The sequence below is a fragment of the Clarias gariepinus genome, chromosome 15 (genome assembly GCF_024256425.1).
Source record: "Clarias gariepinus isolate MV-2021 ecotype Netherlands chromosome 15, CGAR_prim_01v2, whole genome shotgun sequence".
Taxonomy (NCBI): Eukaryota; Metazoa; Chordata; class Actinopteri; order Siluriformes; family Clariidae; genus Clarias; species Clarias gariepinus.
Genome location: NC_071114.1, coordinates 30,430,173 through 30,446,547, shown reverse-complemented (window position 1 = coordinate 30,446,547; position 16,375 = coordinate 30,430,173). Strand labels below are relative to the sequence as shown.

Below are 16,375 nucleotides of genomic sequence, written 5' to 3'. Positions count from 1 at the left end.
GCTGAGCGCAACATCCGCACTGAACTCCCTGATCTGCACTCAATCTACAGCAAGCGGTGCTGGACCAAAGCCAGGAAGATGGTGAAGGACCTCAGCCGCCCCAGCAATGGACTGTTCTCTCTGTTGCGGTCTGAAAAGCAACTCCGCTCCCTAAGGGCCAAACCAGGGAGACTGAGGAGGAGCTTCTTCCCGCAGGCGATAAGGTCTCTCAACCACAACACCACACAGGACTAAACCATTTTTTATACATCCAAAATTATGACATTGTCTCTTAGAACTCATCCTGGACATTCATGCACACTTTTGGACAACTGCACATTCATGCACACTTACATATTTATATTACATTTCTTGGATCATTGCACACAAGTCACTTTTAAAAGACATTCATGCATATTTGCACCCCCCCCCCCCCATTTTTCTTTATTTACACTAAAACTTCTATATTTTCTATATTTTTCTATAATGTACAGAATATTTTCATTTGTACAGAATATTTTCATTTTTATTTTATCCTAGCTAAATTTATTTTCTATTGTATTTCTTTTGCATTCATATTTATTTCGTATTAATAATCTTTTATTAATAAGGTCACGGGTGGTCGTATAAGTATTTCACTGCATATCGTACTGTGTATGACTGTGTACGTGACAAATAACATTTGAATTTGAATTTGATCTGCAGCTTGCCAGATGGAAGACGAATTTGTTGAATAAATTAAATGTTCTTTGCAGCACCATTCCAACTATTAACATTTTATTTTACAAACTATTCTTAGAAAGCTACAAACTGTTATAAAACAATTAAATATTAAAAATAAATTATAAAATAAATGTATAAGCAAAATATTGAATTTCTTTCTGATATCTACTGTATATTATAATTAATATGATAATTTCAGAGTAGATGAATTTAAATAATAGGCCTAACACAAATACTTAAAGGAAGCGTGAGTATTTTAGCATTTTTGTTATATTATATTAGAATTACTTAAACATGATTATGCACATGAATTCGCAGCAGATTTATAGATATTTAGTCTATTGCATGTCCACCATACGTCCACCACATGTCCACCACACTCTCACCCCCTGTCTAAACTGTAGTTTAATATAAATGCAAAATCAAACTTACAGACATGCTGTCCTACTGAATATTGTGCAGACATTCCCAGTGTAGCAACACTCCTGCTCATGTAAAATTTTAATTAAATTCCAAGTTAATCATTAGCTAGTTCAGCACCTTGTGTGTGTTTCTGAATTCTATGCTAAAAGACTCAACCCTGTTATTCATTTAAAAGCAAAATGCAGCAAAGAAAATTAAATTAATTAAATCTTTGCACTTGTGTGGTTGTTTTGTAAAGTCAAATTGGCTAAAACAGGCACTGGAGTAGTGGCGTTATACGGCTAACATCTGAAGATCACACACTTGTCTAAGGTCACTTACACTGTGTAGTTGTGGTCAGATTTTCTCTCACGGACAGAAAAAGTGGACACATTGCTATGTTTTTTTTGGGTGATCAAAGGTCACACCCTCTGACATCATCAGATATCAAAGATGGCCGACAGAGCGAGTGTCAGTAAACTTGCATCATCTTATGTAAATGTAATAATCTAAACATGCCTTTTTCCATCTTAGAAATATCGCCAAACTTAGAAGTATCCTATCAGTATCTGATGCAGAAAAGCTGCTTCATGCAATCATGACCTCCAGACTGGACTATTGTAATGCATTACTAGGTGGTTGTCCTGCATCCTCAATAAACAACCTACAGTTAGTCCCAAATGCAGCCGCCAGGGTTCTCACTAGATCCAGAAAATATGATCATATAACCCCAATATTATCATCCCTGCACTGGCTACCTGTTCAGTTTAGAATTAATTACAAAATAGTATTACTTACATACAAGGCTTTAAATGGTTTAGCTCCCACATACCTAACCAGTCTTCTGATACGCTATAATCCACCACGCTCCTTAAGATCACAAAACTCCGGACTTCTGGTAATTCCCAGAATTTCAAAATCTACAAAAGGGGGTAGGGCTTTTTCATATTTAGCTCCAAAGCTTTGGAATTTTTTTTTGAATAGCCTTCCAAAGAGTGTTCGGGGCTCAGACACAGTTTCCCAGTTTAAAAGTAGAGTCAAGACGCATCCCTTTAATCTGGCATACGCGTAACTCATCCCATAACTTCATACTTCAGTACATCTATCCTGAATGGCAACTACGCTAGTTCTCTCCATCTGTTCTGTACTTTTCTACCCATCCCGAGGCATCTGGAGATTGTACCAGCTTCAGTAGACAAAGGCCAACCCTGCGAGGATCCTGAGGCATCTAGAGAAAGACCAGCTCCAGCTGGATTCTGCTTTATGATGGCCGGAGCTACACATGCTGCTCCTGTGCTTCCAGTGATCTGACCCCATCTGCCCTCTGCACCTACTGACTCCCTGTGCTGAACTGGACTTCATGTTAATCTACACAATTTCTGTTATATTGAACTTTCACCTGCACAACACACATGATGTTATTTCTATCGGTTATCACCCAGATGAGGATGGGTTCCCTGTTGAGTCTGGTTCCTCTCAAGGTTTCTTCCTATAGCCATATTAGGGAGTTTTTCCTTGCCACCGTCGCCGTCACCCTTGGCTTGCACATCAGAGACATTTTATTCATTTCACACACTTCCAAATATTTTCTTTTCTTAAAAAAAAAAAAAAATAATAATTTTTAATTTTTTTGTGAAGCTGCTTTGAGACAATGACCATTGTTAAAAACGCTATATAAATAAAATTGAATTAAATTGAATATTTATCATATACTTATCCAGAGTGACTTTGAAGTTTACTAGGATACTAAGTATAAGTATTATACTTATGCGTGTTAAACCATGTTGTTCCGTAGAAAGCAGGACAGAAGTGAGGTTTAACCGACGACTCTGTAAAAGAGCATTAATATTCGTTACAGACACTCACTGGAGATGAAGAGTGAGTCACGAGATGAGATAAGATTTTTTAAAGTTTTTTTTGCTCAACATCTTATTTAATCTTCATTATACAACTTATAAAATATCAAGGCCGCCGTCATTATGCCATGGCTGTGTTGCCATGACATATTTGAGAGCTGCTTAAACGTCATAAGCATGAATGTCACATGTACCAAGGACTCGTACAATACGAGGGAAATGCTTCCTTATAACTCGACTCTGAGAGCCATCGACACCTCCATCACTCACTCGAGCAAGACGCCGTTTCATTATTAACAGTATAACCGCGTAGCTTCTTGCATTAAATAGCAAACAAGACACTCGTTAGATCCTCATTAACTGACCCTACATTCTTTTTCTGTTTTCTCTAAATGGCTTACATGGGGTAGAAATTCACCCGTAAAACAAGAAACCATTCCAAACACTTGGAAGTGATATGTGCTTAAGTAAATATTTTATTTAATCAGCCATTGCTCACGAGCCCGCGTAACATGCCTACCTCAGCTTAGAGTGCTACCAGGACCTCTTTCTCTTACTAAAGTATTTTAAAAAGTACACCTACACACAGTTGGTTGCATATGATCATAAATTAGTATTAATCTTTCTGGTTGACTTCATACAAACTCATATAGCGGTACCACGGCTTACGAATTTAATCAGAGGTGAGCTCTTAAAGGGAAATTTCGTAATGGGGAAACGCATTCTCCCAGAGGAAACAATGTAAATGCAGATAATCCACCCAAACATAATTACTAATATTACTAATTTCCACCACTATAATAATATTTTTGCATATTAAAAACAATCAAAAACATTTAGAAAAGACATGTAAGTGAAGTAAAATATGAAATAAATAGACATTAAACCGTAATTTATGATTCCTCTTGGCACCAGCTGCTTTAAAAACCAAACTGAAAGCGGCTCCCTTTTCCTCTTGCTACCGTGCATGGGACCCATGATGCTGTGTCTTTACTAAATATTACACAAAATGCAAAAAAAAAAAAAAAACATACAAAAATATATGTAAATTCGCTTTGCTTGGCTAGTCAGTTTCTGATTCATAATCAATTATTTTATAAACTTACAATCATTAAATGGTTTAACTTTAAATTTTAATGGTTTAACTTTAACTTTAAATTGATGAAGTCCTTTAAAATGTAACAAAAAATTAACACAGTCTACATTGTGCAGACAACACAAACTTTTTGTATCTTCTACAACTTAATTGTATAATACTCTTGTTTTGTGAGAAAATTCCTTCCTTTTTTTCACCTTGGGGCGTTAGTACCACCCACTGGACTGGAGTGTGGAGCCGATGTCTGACAGGAAAAAAATTGCTTTTTACAAGACATGACATCTTCAGAATAAATGTTTGTCTAATTGAATCAGTTTAGAATTCTTAGGAATAATCATTTATATTTACAGCAATTGGCAGATGTACTTATCCAGAGCGACTTACACTTTATCTCATTATGGCAACTTGGTGATGGTAGAGTCCGAACCTGAGACTGACTGGTCCCGACCACTGAGTTACCCTTGATCCATAATCAAATACAGTGGAGCTTCTGGAAATACGTTCCAGAAGCAGGTTCCTAAATCAAAGAATATGTCCCCATAAGAAATTATGGAAACTTAAATGATTCATTCCACGGCCCTAAAACTATAAATACATAAAAATATTTCATGCAAAATATAAAGTAAAAATAAAAAAAAAATTAACCTGCACTTTACCTTTAAAAAAAGTTGTAAAAAAATCCTGACAGATACGTTTTTCCGTTTATGCATGCAGGCGCTCTGTGTGTGTGTGTGCGTGTGAATCTAACGTAAAAGGAGAGGAGGAATCAACCCCTCCCATTTCCCCCTTCTCATCTTACACAGTAAATCTTTCTCTTATTATCCTCTCTTATTTGAATTTCACACAAACACACACACACACATTAACGGAAAGATTGTTTTGTCGTAAAAATTTGCAAGGAAAACTGCTAATGACACTCGCATGAGCGCATACTAACAGAATCAGTGCTGTAAAGTAAAACAAACAAATGAACCTGCAGTTTACCTTTGAAAAGAATCGCGACAGAGCAGTGTTTCTGTGTAGAGCAGAGAGTGTGTGTGAAGCCAAGAGAGGGTGTGGGGGTCGGGTTGTAAAGGCGAGAGCGTGTGGTTAAAGGGGCATGTTGTCAAATTATGCGCGCACACACACATAACGACAGAGAGGGAGAAAATGGTTTTTTAACCTCTCCAATGAGACTTTTTTTTGGTTTACATGTGTACACACGTGTTATAAGAAACAGTACACGCGCACTGTACACACATGCTTACAAACACAAAATAAAATATGGTTAACGCACACACACATGGTCACAGTGGTATCGTAAACAGTACACACGTGCACGGATGTTGATTATACCAGTAAGAGACGGGCGCTAAGACCAAGCAGGGGAGACGATTACCCACAATTCCGCAGCGTAAAAGAGAAAAAACATTGTGTGTTAATGAAAACAAGAAGCGCATACACAAGATACATTATACTCAGCACTCGTAAACCAAGACTTGCTCGTTTTTCAAGTCCAAGTTTATACAAAATCTTTGCTCGTCATCTTTGCAAAATCTTTACACAACTGCATTGCATTACTTGCAATCTAAGGTTCCACTGTCTTAAATAATGATATTAAATAATAAAAATTTACAGTTTTCCCATGACGCAAAGCGCTTACTGTTGGTCAGTGGTAGCTCAGTGGTTAAGGCATTGGACTTCAGTTCAGGAGGTTCCAGGTTCAAACCCCATGACCACCAAGTTGTTCCCGTTGGGCCCTTAAGCAAGGCCCTAAACTTCTCAGATGTATAATGAGATAAAAATGTAAGTCGCTTTGGATAAGGGTGTCTGCTAAATGTAAACCTATGATAAATGAGAGCAATGTAAATGCAACACAGCCTCTAAACACATGATAACTATTTCCAGATACAAACTTAAGTAAATAAGCAAAATTTAAAGGTTGGTTACAGATTTCATGTGTGATTAAATAGTGTGTATGTGAGACGCTGGCCACCGAATCCTCTTCCTTTTTAATAGTAAGCCTTTTTAAAAATCGCACAGCGAGAAAAAGCATGGCTGACACTTTTGTTTTTCACACACCGAGCCCTCGAGTGCTCTTTGTCTCCTTTTGCCTTAATGCGACGTGAAAGGTGCAGCAAAAAGGCTTCTCCAAGTTAAATGGACTGTTAGATCAAACGAGAGCCTCAAGGGCATTTCACCTCAGCCGTGTTTACAAAAAGCTTCAATCCCCCAACAAACCCCCCCCCCCCCCAAACCCCGACAAAACCCCCCTCCCCCTCCTCGTACTGTAGAGTTAATGGAGCATGACAGAGCTTCCTTGTTTTGTTGAATGGGACATTTTGCCATGCTAACTGGGTAGGCTAATCAGCTCTACCTGCTCTTAATCTATCAGGTGTAAATCTTTACCGTCGATCAAACAGATGTTTTGGATCAAAAATATCTCATCTCGAAAGAGTTTATAACAATACTCTCGAAGGTATTCGGAATGCGTTTTAACTGATGCAGCCTCAGTGTTCGCGTGATAAAAGAGCACGAGGCGATTATATCAGAGCTTTTGTGTTCGCGTGAGTTTGTGCGATCCCCGCTGTGTATTTTATTTATTTATTTATTTTGCTTTTAAAAATACGTAAGAAGAAAAATTGTGATCACATACCTATAACCTTGTGTGTTTGGACCCTGCAGTGCAGTTGTACAATATTTTAGTTTGGATCAATGTGCTATTTTCTCAAATCATAAAAAAAAACTATAAGTCAGTGCTTTGTCACAATAGCTGAAATGTAGCGGCTTCTCTGTTAAACCAGTGGCTAACCTTCAGCGCTTTTACAGCTGAGGCTTGGGTTCAGGTCGCGATCAAGGAATCGACCGAGTTACCAAAAGAAACTAGCATCTGCTTTTTATTCATATATTTCAGTTGAGAAAAATAAATAAATTTTGTTTTGAACTCAACAATGTTTTGGAGTCGTTTGTTCAACGTCACTTTATTAAAGTAATTAAAACTTTTAAAAACAACCTATTAGCAGCGGTGTTCCAGCGTCCGTAATGTTACCAATTGCCACAACTTTTTTACTTTTTACAAGGTTAAATGCGACTATAAAAAAGGCTTAAAAGTGTGATGAAGATGAATAAAACACTTCGGAACATGCTGTTAGATACAAATAATCCACTTTCAGTTAATACACAGATTGTGTTGTGTTTTATTCCTTATGTATTTTATAACTTGGGATCTTTACACGAAAAAAAAGGAAGTAAACTGAGAGCCGCTGATGGACTTTTTTTTTTTAAACAAAGCCTCCAGACTGTCACATATTGGCCTCATTAACCAGTAAGAAGTAAAAACTAAGGATTGAAGGTCACCTTGTCCAGCCAGGAAATGACAAAGCAATATAAACTGTCAAAACGGGGGAAAAATGATTATATTATTAATGCGCATAAGGGAATCTTCGTCCCAGCATGCACTCACCCTGACTTTCATCCCATAATTTGTTCTTCCAATAAGTCCAGTGGTGGTATTATGTCTTGACCTCTTTGAGCGTCTGTTAAATTTCATCATCAGGTATAGTTCATAGAGGTAATTATTCCTCACTGTTTTTCACAGCTGCACACCAGGCCTTCACTTCCTTCTGACCGTTTCCTTCTTTGTGTTTTGTCAGGTCTGATCAGCGATGCAAAAAAAAAAGGGCTCGTGTCAAAGCTGAAAGTCTGCAAATCTGTAATATAATATAATGTTAAACGTGCAGTAGTCAGGAGGTTGGTTCTTCTCGAATGATGAACAAATGACCTCCTGGTGTGAAGTAGAAGGAGGAAAGGAGCAAAGGGAAGCGGGGAAGCCGAAAGTGTGGATAGTACGATTTAACCAGAGTTGTATTCTGAAAATTGTACTGAGTTTAAATACAATTTTTTTTTCCTGATTTTAAACTTAAACATATTTTTCTTGTGTGATATCATGGTATATACAGTGGGTACGGAAAGTATTCAGACCCTCTTAAATTTTTTACTCTTTTACCATTCCTCCTTGCAGATCCTCTCCAGTTCTGTCAGGTTGGATGGTAAACGTTGGTGGACAGCCATTTTTAGGTCTCTCCTGAGATGCTCAATTGGGTTTACTGTAAGTCAGGGCTCTGGCTGGGCCATTCAAGAACAGTCACAGAGTTGTTGTGAAGCCACTCCCTTCATTATTTTAGGCACTGTTCATCACCTGTCCCTGCAGCTGAACCCCCCTCCCCCCACAGCATGATGCTGCCACCACCATGCTTCACTGTTGGGACTGTATTGGACAGGTGATGAGCAGTGCCTGGTTTTTTTCCACACATACCGCTTAGAATTAAGGCCAAAAAGTTCTATCCTGGTCTCATCAGACCAGAGAATCTAATTTCCCACCATCTTGGAGTCCTTCAGGTGTTTTTATCGCATTTTGCACTGCGGAGAGGCTTCCGCCGGGCCACTCTGCCATTAAGCCGCGACTGGTGATGGGCTACAGTGAGGGTTGACTTTCTACAACTTTCTCCCGTCCCCCGCTGCATCTCTGGATCTTTACCTCCCTCACGAAGGCTCTTCTCCCCTAAAGGCTCAGTTGGGCCAGACAGCCAGCTCTAAGAAGGGTTTTGCCAACAATTGCCACAATTTTGTATCTGAGCTCTTCAGGCAGTTCTTTTGACCTCATGATTCTGATATGCTCTGACGTGGATTGTGAGCTGTAAGGTCTTATATAGACAGGTGTGTGGCTTTCCTAATCAAGTCCAATCAGTGTAATCAAACACAGCTGGACTCAAATGAAGGTGTAGAACCATCTCAAGGATGATCAGAAGAAATGGACAGCACCTGAGTTAAATATATGAGTGTCACAGCAAAGGATCTGAATACTTAGGCCCATGTGATGTTTCAGGGTTTTTTTTTATATAAATTTGCAAATATGTCAACAATTCTGTGTTTTTCTATCAATATGGGGTGCTGTGTGTACATTAATGAGGAAAAAATTAACTTAAATGATTTTAGCAAATGGCTGCAATATAACAAAAATTAAAGCTCTAACCCTAACCCTAGGTCTGAATACTTTCCGTACCCACTGTACATATTGTGGTTTGATGTAATGACAGAATGTGATGCTGACTGTTTTGTCTTAGTTGTAAATATAATCAAAACTGAATGTTTTAATAGCCAAAATGTAACATTCAGTAAATAAAAACAAAATTTTTTGAACAAAAAGTATGTTTACTGTACAGTATTTTTTTTTTAGGCTTGTACTTTTTTTTACCATCAGACAAATACACTCCCTGAGAAATGGAAAAAGTACATCGGATCAAGATTAAGTTTTGTCTTAGCATTTAAATTCACTTACAGTATACCACTTTAGAGCTGTTATTGTAAAAACGGTAACTAATCCCTGGGAAATTTTGACCATTCTCGCTGGACGAGAAGGCCTGGCTCGCAGTCTCCGCTCCAATTTATCCCAAAAGTGTTCTATTGGTTGAGGTGCAGGCCAGTCCAGTTCTTCCACACCAAACTTGCTCAACCATGTCTTTATGGACCTTGCTTTGTGTACTGGTCATGTTAAAACAGGAAGGGGACATCCCCAAACAGTTCCCACAAGCATGAAATTGAGAGCATGAAATTGTCCAAAATGTCTTGGTATTCTGAAGCATTAATAGCTCTTTTTACTGGAAGTGAGGGGACGAGCCCATGACTAAAAAAAATAAATAAAAACCCCACAACAGTTCCAACATGACTGCGCACCAGTGCACAAAGCAAGAGTAGGATAAAAGTCACTTGTAGACACGGACAGAGGTGGGTAGCAACGAGTTACAATTACTCTGTTACATTTACTTGAGTAACTTTTTGGGAAAAAAATACTTCTATGAGAAGTTTTACTGCACCATACTTTTTACTTTTACTTAAGTAGAAGAAACACTACTCTTACTCCGCTACATTTGTCTAAACTCGACTCGTTACTTTTCTTACCATTTATTCTACACATGCAGCCGGTGGATCTACCACATTCACCAATCAGACGTAGCAACAATAATCACATGACTCCGTTTGACCAATCAGCCGCAGTAACAATAACCATATGTAGTCACATGAGCACACACAAACTGGCGGTATAGCGGGGAAACCGGTATCCCTGGCATCATATACAGAGCATGTTTCACTTGCTAAAGAAGAGCTTCATACTCCTGCGTCTTCTCTATCTGCCGAATGAAACAAACACTTTAGCATATAAAAACACGACTTCTAACCTGAAGAAATCTGTCACGGTCCGTTTAGCTGTTTTATTAAATGTTGCAATGTTGGCATATATAATTATTTATATTTATAAAAAAATTAATCAGACATTACGATTAAATCAGTTACTCTTTTTAATACTATTTTACTCTTATTTCGGATGGCTACTTGTTGCTTTTACTTGAGTAATATTATTTTGAAGTACAGCCACTCTTAAGTTTTTGGTTACTCTACCCACCTCTGTACACGTTACTGACGGCTGGGATCTTTAAAAGTTTGGACTTTTTTGTGTTTTGTCAGTTTTCGTTGCTCACGGTTCTAAGTGGCGTAACGTGATGATCATAGGACCGCCTCTTTACCGTGTTGTGTTATTCCTTTGTTTCGGTTCATCCTGTCTGCTCTTTCTTGTCTTTTTCCTTGAGAAGTAAAAGATTCTTTAACATTACAATTCACATTGTGAACTATTTTAAAGGGGGTTGTCATAGCACCATTCTTTTTTATGCTCAATATATTTCTAATATAAATCGACTCAGAATCCATCTCGACTCACTGATAAGCAAGGATCACATTTTGCGATGGATGAAAAATGAACTGGAACTGGGTTGTCTAACGGGTCCGTTGTTGTAGGGATTATATGGTGAAACCTTAAAATATTTTGTGTTTAAGTATCAGAAATAGTATGAAAGAATTACCAGACCATAGTTATTCAAAGAGGCATTGAAGAACCCTTTTGAAGGGCGTAGACATAGACGTAGACTTTTGCACCATTTTTTTCTTAATAACAGAGATGAATAAATAAAGCTACACTTTTTCAATCTTCTCAAGGTGACATTCTTTCATTCAGATGAAGGACATTGAGTGTATTCAAAACCTATTTAAAAAAACCTTTAGCCTCTGTGTCTATTCAGATAATAAAAGAGAATAAAGTAGTGGATACAATGGCGTTTGTGGTGAATTAGAACAAAAGTTGTTTTTTTAATTATATAATTTTATCCTCAATAATGTCTTGAGTCTTTGGTTTTAGTACGAAGCGATAAAGTTGCATACTTTGCATTCTTGCGTTTCTTAATTTAAAACTCACCTTCGCTACCTTTACAGAAAAATCACATCATGAAAGTCTCAAGAAAATAATATGTTTACCAATATATAGGTGGGAGGACATTTAATGTAAAGATCAAAAGATGTGCGGTTCATGTATATAAAATTGATGCATAAATTAATTGTAATGTAAATCATCAAGAGAAATTAAACATGTGAGAAATTAAACATGGATTAAATAAAATCCCACGAAAATAAAAACAAATGCATAAGATATATATTTTTTTAGTACAAATAAAAAAAAACACAGCGCAGGTCATGCAAACCAATTCATTATGTTTAAAAGAAATGTGAAAATGAAGGTAGAAATCATGTGGAAATAAAACTACACCTGTACAACGTGAAATAAACACGTGACGCGAAACATGACATGACATTACACATGACTCATGATTCTGTAAAGGTAATTTAGAGCGTAACGTTCTGTAAAGTGTTAATCTTAATGCTGAACCCCGTGTGTTTGGAATTAGCATAACAGGATTCTTTTTCTGTATTCTCTTTCAAGTTCTGTAGCATGGAATAACAAATGTGCATGAACGAGAAGCACGGAGACAAGGAAACAGAAGTGGTGAGATTTATTAATCTTAGGAGGAGGAGGCAAAAAAACAGGCGTTATTTTGCACAATAAGCAGAAAATGGACCTGATCAGGATACAATCCCTGACAGGTTCACACTCACACACACACACTCATTTTTAAACTTGTTTTTACCAGGTACAGTATGTTCAAGTCAAACTAGACTTGTGATTTCTAAAATTTCTTGTGAATCAAGGTGTAAAAGTCAAAAGTCCCACTTTGGCTTGACTATTAATGATGCATCACCTGTACTAAAATGAGTATGAGTACTCTTTAATACTGATATGTTATGGACAGATGTTTGACACAAAACAAAATAGGCTTCCCATCTAAAGAACAGCAGAGCGTGAAGCATGGTGTTGGCAGCATTGTGTCATGGTTCTACTTCTCATCAGCTGGAACTGCAGCTCTAGTTAGGCTAGTGCAAGAAGGAATCAGGAATATCATAGTAAAACCATAAAAAATAGTCCTAATCTTTGTGTTTGGTTGCAACAGCAAAAGTGTAGAAATATTTTAATCAGTTTACTTACATTTTTTTCAATATGATATACTGGCTGAAAGGTTGAACAGACCGATACAGGAGTTAAAACAAACAACTTTACTTAATCTAGATGTTTTTAGGTGGCCAGTTGTGAAGTCCTTCAAATTCTACCAGGAGATGGGTTCCAGTGTTTATGTTGGTTTTCTCAGTTCACAAATTTTGGCTGCTGTTTATGTTCCAGTGGACTGACCAACTCTCCAACATACAGCTCACTCAACTACAGTATATCAACATCTAAACTGGGCGGGTATTGCATAGATTAAAAATGGACATTTATAACTTGACAAGTTTTTACTAGTTATTCTTTTCTTTACAGGGAGGTCGTGTTTAAAGTCTTAGACCTCGTTTTATACTAGCACTTTCATTAAGAACTCATTCATTAAGAACGTTTCCCTGAATATATGCAAAAAAAAAGCTGCAGCTAAGTTGAGTGTGTTATTACTTATTCATGTAAGATTAGACACGGCTCTCAATAAAAAGATTCAGTCTGTTGATAAAACCTGTCATAATGAGACAATCCCCTCTGTGAAATGAATTTTTGACTGCACCAGGCCACCATATTGATCCTTTACACGTGATATAGATCCTACAGTATAAAACCCAGACACACACACACACACACACTAGAGTTGGAGATTCACGCCTATAGATATTATCCATCTGGCTTCCAAGGACAGAGCAGAAATAATTCTATAAGGCTATGAAGTTATGGGTATAAAGTGTGAATTGCAAAAAAATAAAGAATAAAAAAACACCCTACCCTTTTAAAATGAGAACCCTTTGAACTATAGAGCGAGGGTGAAACTTCTATTCGCCCTTGCTTTCCATTTTTTTTTTACATTTATATTGAATGCTAGCTGAGATAAAGCTGAATTCTCCAAAAAAAAAAAAAAAAAAAAGAAGAAGAAATGCATGTAAAGAGGTCAGAGCAATCAATAAAACAAGTCAAAGAGAATCCTTGGAGCTGGGATGAAAGCACATTTTGTTTCTACTTATCTGTTGTACTTTCTGGCTTCCGTGAAGAAAAAAGTCATTGTGTTGCATGAGTGCAAAAAAATAAAAAAATAAAAAAGTCAAAGCAAGTGAAAGGAATTTTGAAATTAATGTTTTTTTTTCTGTCCTCATATGAAGCGAGGTGAAAAGCTACAAAAGATCAGACATGTTCGCAAAGAGAAAAAAAAAACCCACCTCCATTTAATTTGTGCCATAGAGAGAGTTGTTAACGATGTTAACTTTAAACCCGCCGTCGATACCGGTGACGCGAATCCGCCGGTCTGAAGGGAAACACGCGTTAGCCTCGCAATAATGCTCACGATCGATATTACTCATGTTTGTAAGATCAGTCAATATTCTTTTACTCACAGATAAAAAAAAACAAGCATACACATTTTTTTATGTTTGTTAATATTTTTAATATTTACATATTTTTTCTTATAAAACAAAAAGATAAACAGAGGACGCCACGTACCATCTCTCGCTCCTGTGAGATTTCCGCAAGAAAAATATCGTTAATCTAACAAACAGTGTCCGCAAAAATAAAGCTCGTTTAGCAAGCTAAGTGGAACCTGGCAGTGCTATAGATACACTAGATACAAAAAAATAATATTTTGTGATTTTGGTGTAAGAATAGCATCTCAGTCAACAAAAATACAATCGACCTCGAGACATCTGTACCGACATCTGTCTTACTAAAGTGTAATACTTTCTACTTCATCATCTTCATCTTCTTCATCCTCGAGAGCCTGGATGGTGACTAAAAATGTTTCCTATTTGCTCTATGATGCAGTGCATGAGTACAAAAGTGCAAATGAACTGTTCTATCGCACTATTAGCTCTGTTAGAGATCTTCAGCTTTTAATATCACAGCAGCTTCCAAGGCAAAAAAAAAAAAAAAAAAAAAAACTCGCTTCTGATGTGACACTTTTTTTTTCTATCCCCGCCGCTGATATCTTGGGAGTCCAAACGCGTCTACGATGTAGAAGGAAGGAAGAACGGACGCTCAGAGACTGTTTTTTTGTTGTTGTTGTTGTTTGGTTTCGTTACCCAGGAAAAGAACTGATCGAGGAGAGCGAGTGATCGTCGTGTGATAGCACCTCAATGACCGGACACGGCTTTGGCTGGGAAAAAAAACACATGAACACACAATAAAGAGTAAACACAAACACACACGAAAACACCTTCACATAAAACTTGATTAAATAATAATAAAAAAAATTCTAATACAGATTTAAGGACAGCTTTTATTTAAAAAAATAGAAATAGAAAATAAATAAATATCCGGAGAAAGAAAAAAAAAGTGATGAAAATGACAAAAAGAAGGGAGAAAAAGAAAGGTATAGAAATAGATAGAAATGATAAAATTAGGAAATTGGATATACACAAAGAAAAAAATGGATGGATGGTAGGAAAATGAAAAATCATTCTCTATCGCAGGGTTTCTCAAAGTCATTACTGCGGTCCGGACCCGAACTGCACGGCAAGTCAACTCGGACCCGCCCACACTTTAAATTAGGAATACAATGATACTGTACAATGTAAAAAAGGGTATTTTTCCTATTTTGAAATAAACATATGTAACACTTATTAATAATTAGTTAATTTTGTTGTCTATCTGGAGATATAAGGTAAGGTCGGCTAACAGGCGCCCATTCAAAATTAGCAAATTAGATATCGGCCAACGGAAAAGCAAGAAGTATATCAGTGCAAACATGCAAAGAAAAGGTCAGTGTCTCAAAAAGGTAAGAATGACGCAAGTGCCCAACCGGTCACGTGACCCAACCAATCGGCTTTACTCTTTCTGTCTTCTGGGATCAGCTGCTGAAATTATCTGTGTTTTCTTTGTGCTAGAAGGATCGGAATCACCCCAGCACGGGGTGTCCTCTTGTTAAAAATAAATTTAGTACTAGAGTCGGCTGGAAATCCATTTAAATCATGCAACTTCCTCGTGGTCATGGAGTGCACCACTTACGGTTGCTTAGCAACCGCAGACCCCACGTTACATGGGAAAGAAGAAGAAAGCATTTTTTTCCAACTTTAAAACTATTTTGGTATTACGGTGTCGTATTGTGTTGGCCTTTAAGATAAGTTTGTTTAATCTGTTTATTCAGGCATTAAAGGAAATACTCTCATTTCGTTTAAGCATAAAGTCACACAGTGAAGATTTTTCTTGTTTGTTATAAAACACCTGTAAACACTTTGCAGGCAAACAGTGCCATTACTTTTGCACTAACTTGGATCGTATTTTGAATGTTTCTGACATTTGAGTGTAATTTGCTTTAAAGTTAGAGTTGTAAGTGGGGTTGGTGGTTTGATTTTCACCGACCGTTCCGGACCTTTCACCTTGACTAGTAATTAGATTCGGACCTTTGAATATGAGGATTGAGAACCCCTTCCCTATTGGCTACTAATTAAGGCCAGAGTTAGCTCAGTGGTTAAGCCATTGGACTACGGTTCGGAAGATCCCAGGTTCAAACCATACAACCCCCAAGTTGCCACTGCTGGGCCCTTAACCCTCAACTGCTCAGATGTACTATATAATGAGATTTTTAAAAAATGTCGCTCTGGATAAGAGCGTCTGCCAAATGTCTAAATGTGATTAAAGTGTCATACCCACTTTCCCCACAAGAGGCATCATTTTCTCCTTGGCCCTTATGATGGAGCAAAATGATAACATATTAATTATCACGTTAACAAGGAGAACCAGGAGATCATCTTATCTTAAATAAAAAATAAAAAATAGAATATATAAATACTGTATATAAATAATAAATACATACAAATATATAAATACAGAGTGTGTCTGATTTTAAACTCTGGGGTCTGTTTGAGTTTGTGATGAGACTCGGATACGTCTCAACTGAACTTTTCACCACACATGGGTGCCAATACCTTTAGATCGGACTGT

General features: G+C 37.2%; 1 protein-coding gene across 16 annotated transcripts in view; it reads right to left on the bottom strand.

Moving 5' to 3' along the window:
- Positions 1-13,903: 13,903 nt before the first annotated feature.
- Positions 13,904-16,375, bottom strand: part of plekha7b (pleckstrin homology domain containing, family A member 7b) — a 120,504-nt gene continuing 118,032 nt past the window's right edge. For 12 of the 16 annotated variants that reach the window (XM_053512925.1, XM_053512933.1, XM_053512942.1 and 9 more), the window contains one exon: positions 14,504-14,588. Coding sequence is in view for 3 of the 16 variants with exons in the window: in XM_053512930.1 (XP_053368905.1) it covers positions 14,511-14,588 (78 nt within the window). In the remaining 13 variants the exon portion in view is untranslated. Of the gene's footprint in view, positions 14,589-16,375 lie in introns of all 16 variants that reach the window. The other 4 variants (XM_053512930.1, XM_053512935.1, XM_053512937.1 and 1 more) reach the window with 2 other exon arrangements.